The following is a 17,614-nucleotide window of genomic DNA, read 5'->3' on the forward strand; positions in this document are numbered from 1 at the left end:
CCTTAAGCAGAGGGTAATTATAACGTAGTATATTAAAGCCAATTAACAACCACATTAAACAATGCCGCCTTTTCGGTTTGACTGCAAATGTGAGACAATCGCTATGATTACAGGACCCCTGTTAATTGATCAATTTTGACACGTAGCGTAGTCACCTATTCGGGTAGGCATTGCCATGGAGACGCTGCGAATTAGTGGGAACACAGATTCAAGGTGCAGTTAAGCCTAAGATAAGGTACACTGCGTGTATATATGGATTTTGTAAAATTCGGAACATTTGACAGATTTCCGGGACTGCGGGACACGTTCTTCATTTCTGGGACCATCCCGGGCAATCCGGGACTTATAGCATGTATGCCCAGTGTTACCTGGGTACCGTTTTACTAAGCTACTTCCGCAATTTGTAGACTTACGCACATATTTTTTAGTCAGGATAGTTCCTTCAAATGCTTGCTACATTGACATATGGCATGTTTTAATAAAATTCATAATATAAAGTTACATTGCAAGTAAAATTTAATTTGCATCAATCTGGCATAAATGAAATTCAATTATTTTCAAATGTGTGCGTAAGTCTAAGACTTGCGTAAGTTGCTTAGTAAAACGGTACCCTGGAGCGCAGAACAGTTAATGTCTTAGGGTTGCCCTGTTACCTGGAGCGCAGAACAGTTAATGTCTTAGGGTTTCCCTATCATCTGGAGCTCATAACAGTTAATGTCTTAGGGTTGCCCCATCATCTTGAGCTCAGAACAGTTAATGTCTTAGGATTGCCCCATCTTCTGGAGCTCAGAACAGTTAATGTCTTAAGGCTGCCCCATCATCTGGAGCTCAAAACAGTTAATGTCTTAGGGTTGCCCCATCATCTGGAGCTCAGAACAGTTAATGTCTTAGGGTTGCCCCATCATCTGGAGCTCAGAAAAGCTAATGTCTTAGGATTGCCCCATTGTCTGGAGCTGAGAACACTTAATGTCTTAGGATTGCCCCATCTTCTGGAGTTCAGAACAGTTAATGTCTTAAGGCTTCCCCATCATCTGGAGCTCAAAACAGTTAATGTCTTAGGTTTTCCAAATAATTTGCAGCTCAGAACAGTAAATGTCTTAGGGTTGCCCATTATCTGGAAATCAGAACAGTAAATGTCTTAGGGTTGCCCATAATCTGGAAATCAGAACAGTAAATGTCTTAGGGTTGCCCATTATCTGGAAATCAGAACAGTAAACGTATAAAGGTTTCCCATTATCTGGAGCGCAGAACAGTTAATGTCTTAAGGTGGCCCCATAATATGGAAGTCATAAGAGTTAATATTTTAGGGTCGTCCCATCATCTGGAGCTCAGAAGAATTAATGTCTTAGGGTTGCTCCATCATCTGGAGCTCAGAACAGTTAATGTCTTAGGGTTTCCCCATCATCTGGAGCTCAGAAAAGTAAATGTCCTAATGTTACCACATTTTCTGGAGATCAGAACAGTCACTGATTGTCTAAATGTTGCCCATCATCTGGAGCTTACAACAGCTAATTTCTTAGGGTGGCCCTATTACCTGGAGCTCAGAGCAGTTTATATCTTAGGATTGCACCATCATCTGGAGCTCATGACAGTTAATATCTTAGGGTTGCCCCATCATCTGGAGCTCAAAACAGTTAATGTCTTAGGGTTGCCCCATTATATCTGGAGCTCAGGACAGTAAATGTTTTAGGTTTGCACCTTCATATTGAGCTCAGAACCAGTGTTTTTCCTCACCAGTTTGGAACTGGTGCCGGTACAGGTCAAATTGGGAAAATTAGCGTCGTTTTCATCAAAATTGAGAAATTTATTCATTATGCTCAAATCTTAATAAAGCATATACTAAACTTAAAAAACTGTGTGATTTCTGGTTAATTTTATATTTATCATTGAAAAATAATATATGGACAAAATAAAATACTTGCATTTGCCACCCAGTCACAGATGACATTCCTGTATTTGAATTTGTACTTAGAATTTAGAAATCAAAAGTAAACGCTGCTATGTTGCATCGATTAACACCTTTAATATCAGAATTGTATCTAATATCATGTTTAATAGACATTTAAAAACATCTGAACAATCAAGGATTTTGCATGTTATGTGAACTCAATTGCATACATGTAATATATTGACTAATCAAGTGATGACTGCAACAAAAGAAATTAAAATCACATTTTAAATTTCAACTATCAACCAAACTATATAATGCTAGATTATCAAGCATTATATAGTTTGGTAGATAGTTGAAATTTATTATAATAATCTCTATTAAGAACAACAGCTATTCCACTTTGAATTATGCGACGCCATTGTTGCTGGTAATTCGCGAAAATGTGTTGCGTTTTGATTAAAGTTCCCCATATCGAGTACAGGAGTATTTAGACAACGAGAACCAATCCATATATCGTCATCAACACTTGCTGCAGTTACTTCCCCCTGTTGGTTAACAAGCACTGAATTTAGTTTAACTCGACTTTTGTGGTAAAACAATAGAGCAAACATCGCCGATTTTTTTTCCCTGCGAATTGGGAATTTTTTTATTTGAATTGGGAATTTTCATTTTGAAATTGGGAAAAATGGTTGCATTGGGAATGGTGCCAATTTACGGTGCTAACTTAATATAGAGGAAAAACACTGTCAGAACAGTTAATGTCCTAGGGTTGCTCCATAATATGGAGCTCATAAGAGTTAATGTATAAGGGTTTTCCCATCATCTGGAACTCAGAACAGTTAATGTCTTAGGGTTGCTCCATCATCTGAGGCTCAGAACAGTTAATGTCTTAGGGTTGCCCATCATCTGGAGCTCAGAAAAGTTAATGTCTTAGGGTTGCCCCACATGTTTCGACACTAAGACACGTCTGACAGACATTGTCTAGTAAAATCGGTGGTTGGGCTAGTAAAACTGCGTTTAGCTTGTCAGACTGGGCCCCGTTTCATCAAAATTTGCGATGCGATATTATCGCCGATCGCCGATTGCTGATCTTTTACCTGCGATTGCGATATTTTTTAAAAAGCGTTTCATCAAACATATCGCAGATTCTTGCCGGTAGTTTGCCGGTAGTTTAGTGCTATGAGCGATAATCGCTCACAGTCTACTATCAAAATGACGTAAAAAACGGGCACCTGCTGAATCTCGCGCCACCTGTCATATTTGACAGACGATCAAACAACAACAATGGCAGATCTCGTAGAGAATAGGAGCGCCTCTTGGCAGCCAAGAGAACTCTAGGAACTGCTCGAGGGCGTCCAACAAAATTATGAAGTGTTGTGGGGCAAATTGTCCGGCACATTATCAAAGAAAGACAAAGACCGTGCATGGTCGGACATCGTCCAATCGTGAGTTAAAATTTACATTGACATGGTCATAATTTTCTTGTTCTTTTTACATTAAATGGAGGACCATCTTGAAATATAATTAAATTGGTATGGACACATTAACGTTACACAGGTTGTGTGTAATGATTATCCTAATAATCTAAAATCACGAAGTTCAAATGCAGCGTGACTGCCATGCACAGAAAGAAAGGTTTTGAAATTGTTTACTTTTCAGCATTGATATTCCTTGACATTGTGATAGGGTATATTCACACTAATGAAAATTTGTCCTCCTCCTAAGTTTAGTTGATCTATAATTACCCTGAAAAATGGAATTGATCTTTTAATGAAGTGTTAATGAATAAAAACGTATTAATTGTTTTAACATCAAAGTGCAAGTGCCCATGGAAAGATGTGATCATACCTTGTAATCTAATCTGTAATCTTAACAAACTGCATGTTCATGGGGAGTGACGTCCATGGGGAGTAACAACTGGTTACCTTTTGATAGTGTTGGCTTGAAATAGTCTGATATATTGTATGAATTATATATTAAATATAACAAAATAAATTGACCATGTCTACTGTACTTATATAGACTTCCAAGTACTCTCCCTCACTCCTACCACTATTTTTGGTAAAAAATGAAAGAACATATTGAGATGTATTCATTTGTTTAATTTGAAACTTTTGCAGAATAAATTCCGTAGGGGGGAACGAGAGGAACGTAGAAGATTCAATGAAAAAGTGGTGTGATTGGAAGGTAAATATACCTTATATGTTTGTATAGGAAGAAGAATCCATGATGGTAGTAATAAGTTTTATAAATGAATAACTTAGCTGTACTTAAACTTTGCCGTAAAGCCAATAACAAATTATGAATCACTTACAACTATACAACTATACTAAACAGGCCCATGTCAGAAGCATATAACATGAATAACATAAAATTTAAGAGTCAATAATAAAAATCACTTTACAGATAGAAACAAAAGTTATCATCTTACTTATTTATTTGTACAATTACTTATTGGTTTATTTATACAATTAAAATGTATTATGAATAGCAAGGTGTAAATATTCGGTTTCCTACTCCATGATTATAGGTTTTCATGCCCCCGGTAGGGTGGCATATAGCGGTTGAACTGTCAGTCCGTCCGTCTGTCTGTCCGTTAACGTTGGCCATAATTTTTGCAATATTGAAGATTGCAACTTGATATTTGGCATGCATGTGTATCTCATGGAGCTGCACATTTTGAGTGGTGAAAGGTTAAGGTCATCCTTCAAATTCAAAGGTCTAAAAACTAATTCAAAGCAAGTAATAAGTTTTAAGAGGGGGATAATTGCTTAACCTGTTTTTATTCAAATTGCGGCTATATTATTGTCAGGATGTAAGTTCAATCCCACCATTACTATTAATATTTTTTCCCTTTTCACACTTTTTATACAATCATTTAGCATTTGACACATGAAGTTTTTGTGATTAATAATCACTAAAAAATCATTACGATCAGTATTTGAATGCACTTTCTTCAATATATATGTAGCTGAAAGTAAATGACATGTTACTATACTGTTACTGTTACCATTCAGAGGAGGGAGACCATGTACTCATAAATTATTTCAAAACAGCAACAGGAAGACAAGTATGAAGGGTAGATCAAATTTCTCACAATGCTTACCATCATTAATTGATTGATTTCAAACATTTTTGTTATGAAAGGTGACTGACATGAAGCATACTTGGAGATAATCATATTTAACCTCCTTCAATAAACACTGATAGTCACTTAAAATAACAGTTTTGTAAAAGACAAAGAAATTAATTAATGATTCATCACATAGTTTAATATATCAGATTTATTTAATCCCACTTGCAGATTGTGATTGTCATCAGGAAATGATTGACATATCTCGGCAAATGCTAGAGGAGAGTGTAAAGCGGAATGAAATACTGCAGGACATAAGTTCAACACTAAAATTAACAGCTGGCAAAGCTTTCCTGGACAACTTGTTGGATCCCACAAATTTTTAAAAGCGGGGGCCATAGACAAAACTAGTCTATAAAATGAGTGTTAATTATGTTTAAAGAAATAACACACCATGATATACATTTTGCTGTTATTTCTACCTTGTTTAAAGGGACCTATTCACAGATTTATGCAACTACTGAAGTTTGTCATTAAATGCTTTAAATTAATAAATGTAAACATTGGAACTAAATAGCTCCATAAAAAAGTGAATACATGTACAATTAAAGAAAAAAAGTTAAACTCAACTGGGCTCGAACCACTGACCCTTGGAATAAGAGTCTAGCATTTTAGACCACTCGTTCATCCATGCTATTACAGTGAGTGGTATATGTTATACATGTACTTCATATAAAAAATCCTTGTAGTGTCACAAAATATAACGATAACAACAGAACTTTCCAAATTATTCAATCATTTTGCATTTGTAATGCTGTATTATTTTCAGGTTATTAAATTGTCAAAAGATGCATATACCGGATATTTTGGAGCATGGTAAATGTTCAGAATTACTGTTATTCTTATTTGTAAATGCTATAAACATAACTATCATATTGTTTTAATGTTGTACACAATGTTTATAAGTTAATCTCATGTATAAACTTAATTGTTTTGTCTCTTTTAACTGTACAGTACATTGTTTTACTGTTAAATTTTTATGTGGCCCTATAAAGGTGACCGTTTGGCGACAAAATATTCATTACCCCTATCCTGTAAATATTATTTTTAAATTTCCTTTTAGATATTGTCATAACGCCACCCTGGGAGGTAATCGCTTCTCAATAGCCCTATATCCTTTAAGGTACTTTACAGACAGGGTCTTAGGTTGCAAGAGTTCAACATTTGCTGTCACACTCAAATATATTCCAAAATAAAATAAAAATGCAATTATACATCATATTTTCATATAAATGTGCAATCCTTTAAAAACATAGAGCTAATTAAGTAAGATCCAGCTTCTCAACCAATTAATGTCCAACAAGTTGTATATTTTCCCATTGTTTAATATTAATAATAATAACATTTTATTACTATAGTGCAAGACATGTGTTTCTTTCAATTGTCCATTTCCATATTCTTTATATAACACTCATTCCTTTAAAAGTGCAATAATGTTTACATCCTAAATGAAAAGGCGTGTGAACTAGGTCATGGTTCAATTTCGACCAATCAGCGCCAACTTTTATGGTCAATGCCGTTTTAGCAAGTGGGGTAAAACCAGTACTTACCGAAACCGCCCTTATAGTATTCAATGCATTCTTATGTATATAACGCTTTTTAACATTTTAGTTAAATGTAAATGCGATGTTAGGTAAGCACAGATTTTTATGCCCCCCCTTCGAAGAATAAACTGAGTATGTTTTAAAATGATGTATGTATATTTTTAAATGTTGGACTTTTGTTGGAAATGTTGGAAATAAAGTGTGTATACTTTGTAAATAAACTGTAGTAGTAGAAACAAATGACTTATTTAATTTCTACTAGCTCGGCTAGTTGTACAAGTTACATGGAAATTTGTCTAAATGGACTGGTGGCAGCACCCGTAAATAAGACCACAGGTTCTTGACTAAATTAAAATTTAGTGTAGATAATTTGTGCAAAGTTTAACTTTGATTGCTTCCGTCGAAGTTCAAATTTTGCGACACTACTGATTGAATTCGAGCCTGGACAACATGTTGAATGTTAACGATTCACCAAGAAATACTTTGACATACTTTTTAAGCATATATAACCTACATTCGAATTTGATCTATATAAACTTGATGCAAATCCTAAATAAGATTGGGGAAGATTGGATGAATATTGTTCGAATTAGAGCTGAACAACATGCTGAATGCTGAAAATGCACTAAGTGACCATATGACCTAGTATTTAACACTACATGACCCATATTTGAAACTGGCCTATATATCATCCAAATTCAACTTTTGACAAAGATTGGTGAAGATCAGATGAATACTGTTTAACATAACATGTTCCTTTTTCCAAAGGGGCATATAGAAATCAAATAAAACAACAAATTATAAACTAAATGATCTATTTATTGGCTGCTACTATACTTCCTCCAAAACAAGTATCAACAAGAATACGTCTCAGATATAACATCCAACGACATGAGTGAATTATGTAGAATGCGTATGAACATGTGGTGAACAAAAATGAGAAATCAGTGCTTAATGTATGATTGGTTTGCATTTTATCATTTGTTTAAATAAAATGGTAGTTAATATTTTCCTTTCCAAGTACAGCCACATATAATGATATCAAAATTCAACAATGTTTACATTTAAAATTCAACATAATCACGAAGAGTACACAATGCACAGAATGTATTAAATACATATATGTTAATGTGCAGACAAAATAACAATTAACAAATATGTATAAAAAAAAAAACATTAAGAAAAAGGAACACATGTAAAGAAAATGTCAGTCAGTCCGTCAGTTAGTCAGAATAAAAAAACAACGTTATGTCCGTCAGTCAGCACAGGGGCGGTCGGGGACGTGGTAGCGGGCCCCGCCGGTACCCTGGCTTGGTCAGTCGGTTGGTCACTCAGGGGCGTAGTGTCGGCTCCGCGGTCGCGGAACCCGCCCCCTAAGTTCAGTCAGTAATTCAGTCATTTAGCTAGTCAGTCAGGTTAATACTTAAAGGTGCATTATCCAATAATGTATTCAATTGAATTGCATGGACAAATATAATAACGCAAACATGAAATTTCTAATTATGCAAGGGACATACATGGGTACAAAGAGATACTTAGCTTAGTTACCTTTATTTTAAATGGATTCTTATTTTATTCACTGACATCATGTATTTACCCAATATCTAATGGAAATAAATATAAAAAAAACAAAAAAACTTTTGTAAATGACAAGGCTACCACAACGTATTAAAAAAGGCGAACTAAAAAAAGAAACATTTTAATTTACGTTTTAACAAACAATAGGTCCAACTATTTTGTTTTATCTTTACGAATGTTAATTTAGGTTTACATAATAATCTCGAACAGCAGCACCACGCTGATTCAGTACAACTTCGACAGGGTCATCATTGTTGTCATCCTCCTCAATGACATCGGCATCCACTTCCTGCTCCTCCCCATTGTCCATCAGCAGATTGTGCAGCCGGCAGCACGCTACAAACAAGGCCGCACACTGATGGGGCTTGTATGGCAAAACACCCCCTGATCGATGTAGACATCTATAAGTAAGGAAACACATCATGAATAATTCTTTAACTTTTTATTGTCCATTGAACTGGTCAGTGCTGAGATAAGCATCAAATTAATATTAAATATTCAAGTCGAACAACTGTTATTATTTTCGGAATATTTGTATTTCATTTCAATTGCTGCATTAGGTTATTTGAACATGATAGACATGAAAACATGTCTGTGATAAACTGATAATACATGTTTGCAGGACAAAATTTGTGCATTCCAATGTAATAAAGAAAATGCACAATCATGTTTAATTTGAAAGATATAATAAGTTTATAAATATAGCAATTAATCTGTTAACAATTATGTTCAGTTTATACGATTATTTATTTAAAGTACACTGGGTATTATTTGGTATATTTGATATCACAATATATAAGTCTGATATGTTAAATAAGAATATCTATGAAAGGAAGAATAAATATTTCTATACCTGAATCTGGACTTCAATATCCCGAATCCCCGTTCCACAACTTCCCGACCCATCTTGTGTCTGCGGTTGTACCGCTCTTCCTGTTGGGAACGGGGATTCATTATGGGGGTGAGTAGGGAGGGGCTCAGGGCATATCCACTATCGCCCAGAAGAACTACATTTGCTGTAGCATCAAGATGTCCCTAGAGTGAAATATGTAAAAATCAAATCACAACTTATAAATAACATGTTATAGCCTTTGTATCAGTAACATTATATTCATGTACTTTTAAAAGTAAATTTGGTACCCCTAGGCCCAATGGTTATGGACAGGAAGATTTTTAAAGTTTGCACAAAAGAGGCTTTATATAAGCATATGTTCAGTTTTGTGACACCTGGGGCAGGGTAAAATTTGAGCCCAGGGGAATAATTGAACAAATTTGGTTGAGGACCATTAGATGTCACTACATACTAAATTTAGTAGCCCTAGGCTATATAATTATGAACAAGAAGTTTTTTTTTTAAGTTTGCACAAAATAGGCCTTATTTAAGCATATGTTCATTTTTGTGACCCCCAGGGCAGGGTCAAATTTGAGCCCAGAGGCATAATTTGAAAAAACTTGGTAGAGAATATTAAATGTCACTACATACCAAATTTGGTAGCCATAGGCTCTATAATTATGAACAAGAAGATTTTTAAAGTTTGCACAAAATAGGCCTTATTTAACCGTATGTTAATTTTTGTGATCCCCGGTGCAGTGTCAAAATTGACCACAGGGGCATAATTTGAACAAACAAAGTAGAGAACTATTAAATAGCACTACATACCAAATGTGGTAGCACTAGGCCCAAATTGTTATGGACAAGAAGATTTTTAAATTTCGCACAAAATAGGCTTTATATAAGCATATGTTCAATAAATGACCCCCGGGGCGGGGTCAAATTTGACCCCAGGGACATAATTTGAACAAATTTGAAAGAGGTTAACCCCAGGAACATTTGCGATAAATTTTATCACAATTGGTTTTGTAGTTTAGGAGAAGATGTTTAAAGAAAATGTTAAAATCATGCACGCCCGACGGACACAGGACCATGACATTAGCCCCCCCTGGCCTCTGGCCAGTGGAGCTTAAAAATAAATATACAAATCGTTTTCAGTACTGCAATTTAAAAACAGTATCAGTTAATTATAGTTGTAGTATTTATGTATTTTTGGTTCTGTTGGTTGGATTTTACTTCATTTTTAACAACAATGTCCTATCACTGCGGTCAGATCCATTGGGCAGTTTTCCTCTGTAAGCATTTGACTGCTTGCACACCTTTAGCAATGGTGAGCCATTGATACTCAGACATGAGTGAGAGTATCATAGGTCACAACTTTCTTACAAGTTTTGGTATTTTCATCCTTTTAAATTATTAACAACACTTTTAATTATGGTAACTAAAATTTGATACATGAAGAATTATTTATTTTACCTTAATTCTTGAATTTTCAAATACCGCTCCATCATGGGTAGAGCCCGGCCATTTCGCCACAACACTAATGAACCTGAAATGCATTATTTCTCAATTAATGGCCCACTTTTAAAGGGTAAGTTTTGGAACGAAAAATTAACAGGAGTAATAACTAATAAGAGCTACATGAATCAGTGGAAAGCAATTTTGGCAAATTACCCCTGAGTTCAGGATATAAATGAAATTAACTCATACTTGATAATCATAATGAAGTAATGGTTGTAGCACTAGAACATTTTGTAATATGTCAAACTAAAAAGAAAATAGGTGAAGGGATTTAAGATATTTGTACTTTAAAATGGTAATGCATTTCACAACAAAATATAATCTATTAGTTTAATAAAAACTGAGTTGCTACATTAATTAAAGAGTGTATACATACTTCAAGCTTGTGTTTACAATCGCCTGGCAGTTGATGGCGTGGTAACCTTTTCGACAAACGTAGACTTCCTCATCTACAGTTGGAGTAGTGATTGGGATTAAGGTCCCATCCACTGCTCCAACAAGATTCGGAAGTCTACATTTGTTGTAAAATGCCCTCTTCTCTTTTACAACATCTTCTCTGTCGATTGGAAACCTGTTTTAGAAAAATTATATATATAAGAATATGTTTAAGCTGTGATGTGTATAAAATAATAACCATTTTACCATTAATTTTACTTTTTTAACAAAAACAATAACATAACCCAATATACCAATATATAGAAATACACCTCTGAGAAAGCGCTGTATTTGAGAAAAAAAATATCTTTTATATTTTATAGTAATGTATTTACATTTGTATTCACTTGCATCATACTTGTATCATAAAATGGTCATGATTATGATATTGATTTAAAAAAAAAAAACATAGTAAGAATTGTCAACTACAAGGCCACCATTTAATTTCAACATTTCAATTAATACTCATCAGCTGATAAATATATAACAAAATGGAGATATAAAATGTGAAATATTGCAGTAAAATTGTTCATTGCCACCTCCACATACCAGTGGTTATATGAGCAATTTGGTAAAGCTTTTGGAGTCTGGAGTTGCGTTTTCATATATAGGATTTCTAAGAAAGCTACATTTTTCTACTGTTGCAGACTATTAACTTTAAGAATTGTCTGTGCCAAGCCCGTGTTTAACATCAATAAGTAAAAATGGATTGTCTATTTGTAACAATACAATACATTACAAATTTTATTTCAAGTCGGTTTGTACATAACAAGTATAACATTAGCGATGTATCACTATTGACCGACATAATATAACAACAAACATATAACAAATATACAATTGAACATTACATGAAATTTACATTATATAAACAAACAGTATCGTCCTTGAGTTGAGATCAATTATAATAAATAAATAAATTAATTAACCTGAATACAATAAACGTGATTATTTTAACATGTTAAAAACGAAAGAACTATGGCATGTGATATACAATTATAATATTTAGACAGTTAAGATCATAGCATTATTAAAAATAAATTAAAGATAACTTATAAGAATAAAAATTGTGCTGCAGTTGCTGATCTTGACCTTGGTTTATGAGCTGCTATAAAAAAAATAAAAAATAAGGTAAAAGTCTGACAATGAATATGGACACTAAAGTGTGACAGATAAAAAAAGAAAAACCGTAGACTTAAGATTGTCTGTTTGTAACTGTAAGTACAATAATATTATATCAAATCTATCTTACAGTTAAAGTATGTACCTAATATTGTCCAGGTTGTTGTTGACAGACTCCACAAAGTTATGCACAGTTCTGGACACGCTCGAGCGACTGATGCCATGGGTGTCGGCTAGTTCAGAATAGAATGCCCCTTTCGCAAGAAATCTTAGGCTGACGAGGATCTGCAGCAACAATGTTAAAACATTCATAAATAAAATTTGGTCACAGTACTTGAAATATCATTTACAATCAAAAGACCAATAACAAACAAAAAAAACGATCATGTTGGCCCTAGTAGCTTTACTCCACTGACTCCACTCTGCAGTTGAAAAGATCAGAAAAAAGGAAAACAATTATGATGATGAAAAATGTGTGAACAACTAATAAATTAATACAAACTACTAAAAATACCAGTTCAAACTTACTGTACATGTACGTGACCTAGATTGTATTTATTTCATATTGTTGGTTAACAAAGCCTTGAATTAATCCATAATTTGAATGAGTCGAATTACAACTAAATCGTTGTTCGATTTGCCTATTTATGCCTGCTTATCCAACGGTTATATTATCATACAATGTCATTTTAGTATCCGTGTTGACCTGTTGATATGAGAACAAATTAAGACCGGATGTAAGAAAACAGCACTCTGCTGTACTTGATAACGATCGTAATCCCCGTACTTAGTGTGTCAATTTCTCCCAGCAAATATACAGTAACAAATTAGCAAATTCATGTCGATTGCATTAATGTTACCTTGGTCTCTGGCGAAATTGTTTTTCCGCCACGTTCGGATCTGGCAAGATCCTGCCCCAGAAGCTCCACTAGCTCCTGTGCGGTGGTTCTGTTTACCCGATACCGATTCACAAAGTCGATATCGCGAACCCCGCCTATCTCCAGACGGGGCCGGAACTCCCGCTCTGTCCTTCTCGCGTTATTTTCCATAAAAAAAAACAACACGTCGGCCATATTGAATTTTTTTTTACCGTCTGCGACTGGGTTTGTGTGATCGCATGTTTTAAGCAAAATATCGCAAAAAACAGGTGCTCTTGCGATGTGCGATTTTTGATGAAACGCAAAATAGCCTCATTATTGGCGATGTGCGAATATCGCAACTCAAATCGGCGATGCGATATTTGATGAAACGCAAATTGCGATGCGATAAGAAATGTGCGATATTTTGGCATTAAATTTGCGATGCGATCGTTGATGAAACGGGGCCCTGGTCGTAAATAAAACAAGAGCTGTCAGAGGACAGCGCGCTCGACTATTCGAGTGCTTGACAGTATAACGTAAGCCATCATGAGGAAATTGTTCATATTCAATAATTTATAAGACGATCTTTCAAAAAAAAAGAAGGAAAAAACATATTTTTTTTGTTTATTTTTTGTTTGGGGGGGGGAGGTAGGGGGTTGAGAGGGGGGGGGGTATAATGTGGGGTGTGGTCATTTATTAGACGATCTTTAAAAAAATAATAATAATAATTTTTGTGGTATTCAGGTAAATGTTGTTTTGTCAAAGTATTTATAAAATCTGATCATAAATAAAGAAGTAATGGCAATTTAAGCAAAATGTTCAATTATCTAAGTATAAAAGGGGCCATAATTCTGTCAAAATGCTTGATACAGTTGTCTGCTCTTGTTTATAGTTTGGGGTCATGTTGGTTAACAAGTATGCAAAATATGAAAGCAATATGTCAAGGGACACAGGAAATATTTGGGGTAGTACGCAAACTTTAACATAAATTTATCAATAATGTGCATAAAGGGGAAATAATTCCATCAAAATGCTTGATACGGTTGTCTGCTCTTGTTTGTAGGTTGAGGTCATGATGGTAAACAAGTATGCAAAATATGAAAGCAATATGTCAAGGGACACAGGAAATATTTGGGGTAGTATTCATGATCCTAGGCGTAAGCATTCTTGAGTAATCATCCGGAAACCATTTTACTGTTTCGAGTCACTGTGACCTTGACCTTTGACCTACTGACCTGAAAATCAATAGGAGTCATCTGCCAGTCATGATCAATGTACCTATGAAGTTTCATGATCCTAGGTGTAAGCATTCGTGAGTTATCATCCGGAAACCATTTAACTGTTTCGAGTCACTGTGACCTTGACCTTTGACCTAGTGACCTGAAAATCAATAGGGGTCATCTGCCAGTCATGATCAATGTACCTATGAAGTTTCATGATCCTAGGTGTAAGTATTGGTGAGTTATCATCCGGAAACCATTTTACTATTTCGAGTCACTGTGACCTTGACCTTTGACCTAGTGACCTGAAAATCAATAGGTGTCATCTGCCAGTCATGATCAATGTACCGATGAAGTTTCATGATCCTAGGCCTAAGCATTCTTGAGTTATCATCCGGAAACCATTTTACTATTTCGAGTCACTGTGACCTTGACCTTTGACCTAGTGACCTGAAAATCAATAGGGGTCATCTGCCAGTCATGATCAATGTACCTATGAAGTTTCATGATCCTAGGTCTAAGCATTCTTGAGTTATCATCCGGAAACCATCTGGTGGACGGACCGACCGACCGACATAAGCAAAACAATATACCCCCTCTTCTTCGAAGGGGGGCATAATAATGGCTTTGTACAAGTTTGGAGTTTCGTCTGACAAATCAGTTAATAAAGAAGAATTCGAAGGTAAAACTGACAGGAAACGTAAATATGAAGAAAAACGAAAACATCAATTTTATCCTATGGAAAATTGAGTCAGTTCCCATGGCTTGAATTTGACGAAGAAAAGCAAAAAAATAATTTTAATTTATTGTTTTACTATATGCATCAAAATAACTTTCTGGTGTTCACGGATTGTTTACTGATAAATCCTGATTAAACAGTTAGTTCATGTACATGAAACAATTGTGTTTATTTGCTATGTCATTGATGGTCTAGTAGACATCAGATTCGGGCTAGTACATTTTAAGAGGAGCTGGTCCGATGGTCTTGCTGTAAATTTTTTTATGTCAAACCCTGCCCCATCATCTGGAGTTCAGAACAGTTAATGTCTCAGGGTTGCCCAATGTCTGAGGGTTGCCCCATCATCTCATTCTGGAGCTCAGAGCAGTTAATATTTTAGTATTGCCCCTTAGATAGAGCATACAAAAGAATAACAAAGTAAATACAAAGCAATTATTTCTTGCTTTGATGGTAACGTTTGCTTGAGTTTGTGCTTAAGACAGGAACACCTTGATAAGTTTTTGCAATATTAGTGTTCCTAAGCATTTTCAGTAGTGATCAAATTTTGCACCTTTGGACAAATAACGGCGCATTGCAACTCTCAGCCACCCTTTAGACTAGTCCATATAAACTGACTTCCAGAGCCTTTGATAATTTTTGCTATGGCGGCTCTGGCAGTCCATATGCACCCCTTCATAAACATGGGTGCAGTTCAGCGCAGCAAATCCGTGCGCTTCACTAAACAGACGTCGTTCAAGACAAATTGAGAAAAATAATGAATAAACTTCATAAACATGTTAAATTTACCTGAATGGCAACCTACGGATGTTATCCTTTGCATGTACCCTATAAAAACACGACGATGTTTCAACACACTTTTCTCGCTGACATGTTTATGTTTAAATTTGAAACAGTGTATTCTTTATGGAATACCACATCGTTATCGACTTTATAGGCTGGAGCACATAACCCGACGTGCAAAATATTGGTGTTCTGCGACCTAACCAATATTGGGTCAATTTTCCAATATGGCGGATACAGCATACAAAATAAAACCTAAGTCAATAAAATCAATTATTTCTTGCTTTAATGGTACCATTTGGATGAGTTTGTGGTTTAGATAGGTAAACTTTAATAAGTTCTTGCAGTTTCAGTGTTCCTTAACCCTTGCATTTTTGATAACATTTTGCACCCATGGACAAGAGAGAGCGCATTGCAACTCGAAGCAGCCCATTGGGCTATAAAGCTTAGAGTTGAATTATTGCAACTACCCTTTAGACTATAAAGCTGAGATTTGAATTATTGTCACTAGCCAAAAAGATAAAAGTGGCCATATCAATAGGAAGAAAGGATCAGTGCTTTGCTCACGATGGTCAGTGCACATGAGTCGAAAATCAAGATTGTAAAGGTCCCTTTGTTGGTAGTAGTACTTTCACATGGAAATCCGAACTTAGCCGTCCGAATCACAAATTCATTTATTGAAAATATTTTTTTCAGAATAATGTGTCATTGTCAACATACTCACCTGGATTGGAGTGGGATATAATATACCACATGTTTAGAAAAAAAATCAAATGAAATTGTGCGTTATTATTTTAAAAATCTTAAATATGTTTAGTTGTATTTCGATTGACCACCATTCCGTACGAGGCTATGTACCACTAAACAAATGTGGGATATTACCATTTTCAAATGCTAAGGATATCGAAAGAGTTCATAGAAGACGTTTAAAACGAGTAGTTGGTGTCAAAATGAGTACTCATAATTCAGCAGGATATGGGGAACTAAGGCGATACCCGATATATATAAATCACTATGTACTAAAATAAAATATTTATAAAAGTGTATACTTTTAAACAAACTACCGTTGTACACGGACTCTAGATCAATATACACTCCGTGCGTTGTATAATATATTACACTATGTTATAGGTTACAGTATACTAAATAATCTTGTAATGTAAGGCTGTACTCTAAAAAAAACATACCGATTTGCTAAAGAGTTACCTCTCACATAGAAAACAGTGTGTCCGTATGGGAAATTTAAATAGTCAGTTTTAACACCTATACAAAAGAGTTCCTCAAGGGTCTATTCTTGGGCCGGTTTTATTTAACATTTTTATAAACGACATTTTTTTATTTCATTTCAAATAGCAGCTTGTATAATTATGCTGACGACAACACCCTTTCATACTCAGGACAGAATTTAACAGACGTTGTTAGTACTCTTGAAGAAGATAGCAAAACATTAATAGCTTGGTTTTCAAACAATAAAATGCAAGCCAACCCGGATAAATTTCAAGGCATTGCCATTGGAAAAAAATCTAGAGAACATATTACATCCTTCAATCTTGGAAATAATCAGACTATTAAATGTGATGAAGAAGTAAAATTATTAGGTGTCACAATTGATTTTCAACTTAAATTTAATAGCAATATATCTAACATATGTAAAAAAGCCTCAAGGCAATTAAATGTTTTGAAAAGAATTGGAAAACACCTTTGTAAATTAGGTAAACTTACCATCTATCATTCTTTTATCCTATCTAGTTTTAACTATTGTCCTGTAGTATGGCATTTCTGTGGGGAAGTAAATACAAAGAAAATGGAAAGAATTCAAGAGAGAGCATTAAGATTTATTTATGACGATTATGTTTCAACTTATGACGATTTATTGAATAAGTCAAAATTACCTTCATTAAAAATTAGGAGACTAAGATCAATTATTTTGGAAACATTTAAAATAGTCAATAATCAAAC

At 34.8% G+C, this 17,614-nt stretch overlaps 2 protein-coding genes and 1 long non-coding RNA gene across 10 annotated transcripts in view; 1 reads left to right on the forward strand and 2 right to left on the reverse strand.

Annotated features, from left to right (window-relative positions):
• The window catches only part of LOC127843977 (nibrin-like), a 76,635-nt gene extending 59,851 nt beyond the window's left edge, over window positions 1-16,784 (reverse strand). For 4 of the 8 annotated variants that reach the window (XM_052373908.1, XM_052373906.1, XM_052373909.1 and 1 more), the window contains exon 1: window positions 15,662-15,710. In XM_052373908.1, the coding sequence (XP_052229868.1) occupies window positions 15,662-15,695 (34 nt within the window). In that variant the 5' untranslated portion in view covers window positions 15,696-15,710. Of the gene's footprint in view, window positions 1-1,922; window positions 2,123-15,661; window positions 15,711-16,222; window positions 16,254-16,379; window positions 16,523-16,704 lie in introns of those variants that run through there. The other 4 variants (XM_052373913.1, XM_052373905.1, XM_052373907.1 and 1 more) reach the window with 4 other exon arrangements.
• LOC127844017 (uncharacterized) lies at window positions 2,927-7,754 on the forward strand. Its single transcript, XR_008032513.1, has 3 exons — window positions 2,927-3,336; window positions 4,012-4,078; window positions 5,196-7,754. It is a non-coding gene; the product is annotated as an uncharacterized LOC127844017 (long non-coding RNA).
• LOC127844000 (putative nuclease HARBI1) lies at window positions 7,367-13,340 on the reverse strand. Its single transcript, XM_052373965.1, has 6 exons — window positions 12,917-13,340; window positions 12,202-12,341; window positions 10,876-11,070; window positions 10,455-10,527; window positions 9,000-9,181; window positions 7,367-8,547 (listed from the first exon to the last, which is right to left on the reverse strand). Exons 1-6 carry the CDS (start codon window positions 13,127-13,129, stop codon window positions 8,325-8,327), a joined length of 1,026 nt encoding a protein of 341 aa, XP_052229925.1. The 5' UTR covers window positions 13,130-13,340; the 3' UTR covers window positions 7,367-8,324.
• Window positions 16,785-17,614: the final 830 nt, after the last annotated feature.

Source organism: Dreissena polymorpha, chromosome 9, assembly GCF_020536995.1.
Source record: "Dreissena polymorpha isolate Duluth1 chromosome 9, UMN_Dpol_1.0, whole genome shotgun sequence".
NCBI classification, from domain to species: domain Eukaryota; kingdom Metazoa; phylum Mollusca; class Bivalvia; order Myida; family Dreissenidae; genus Dreissena; species Dreissena polymorpha.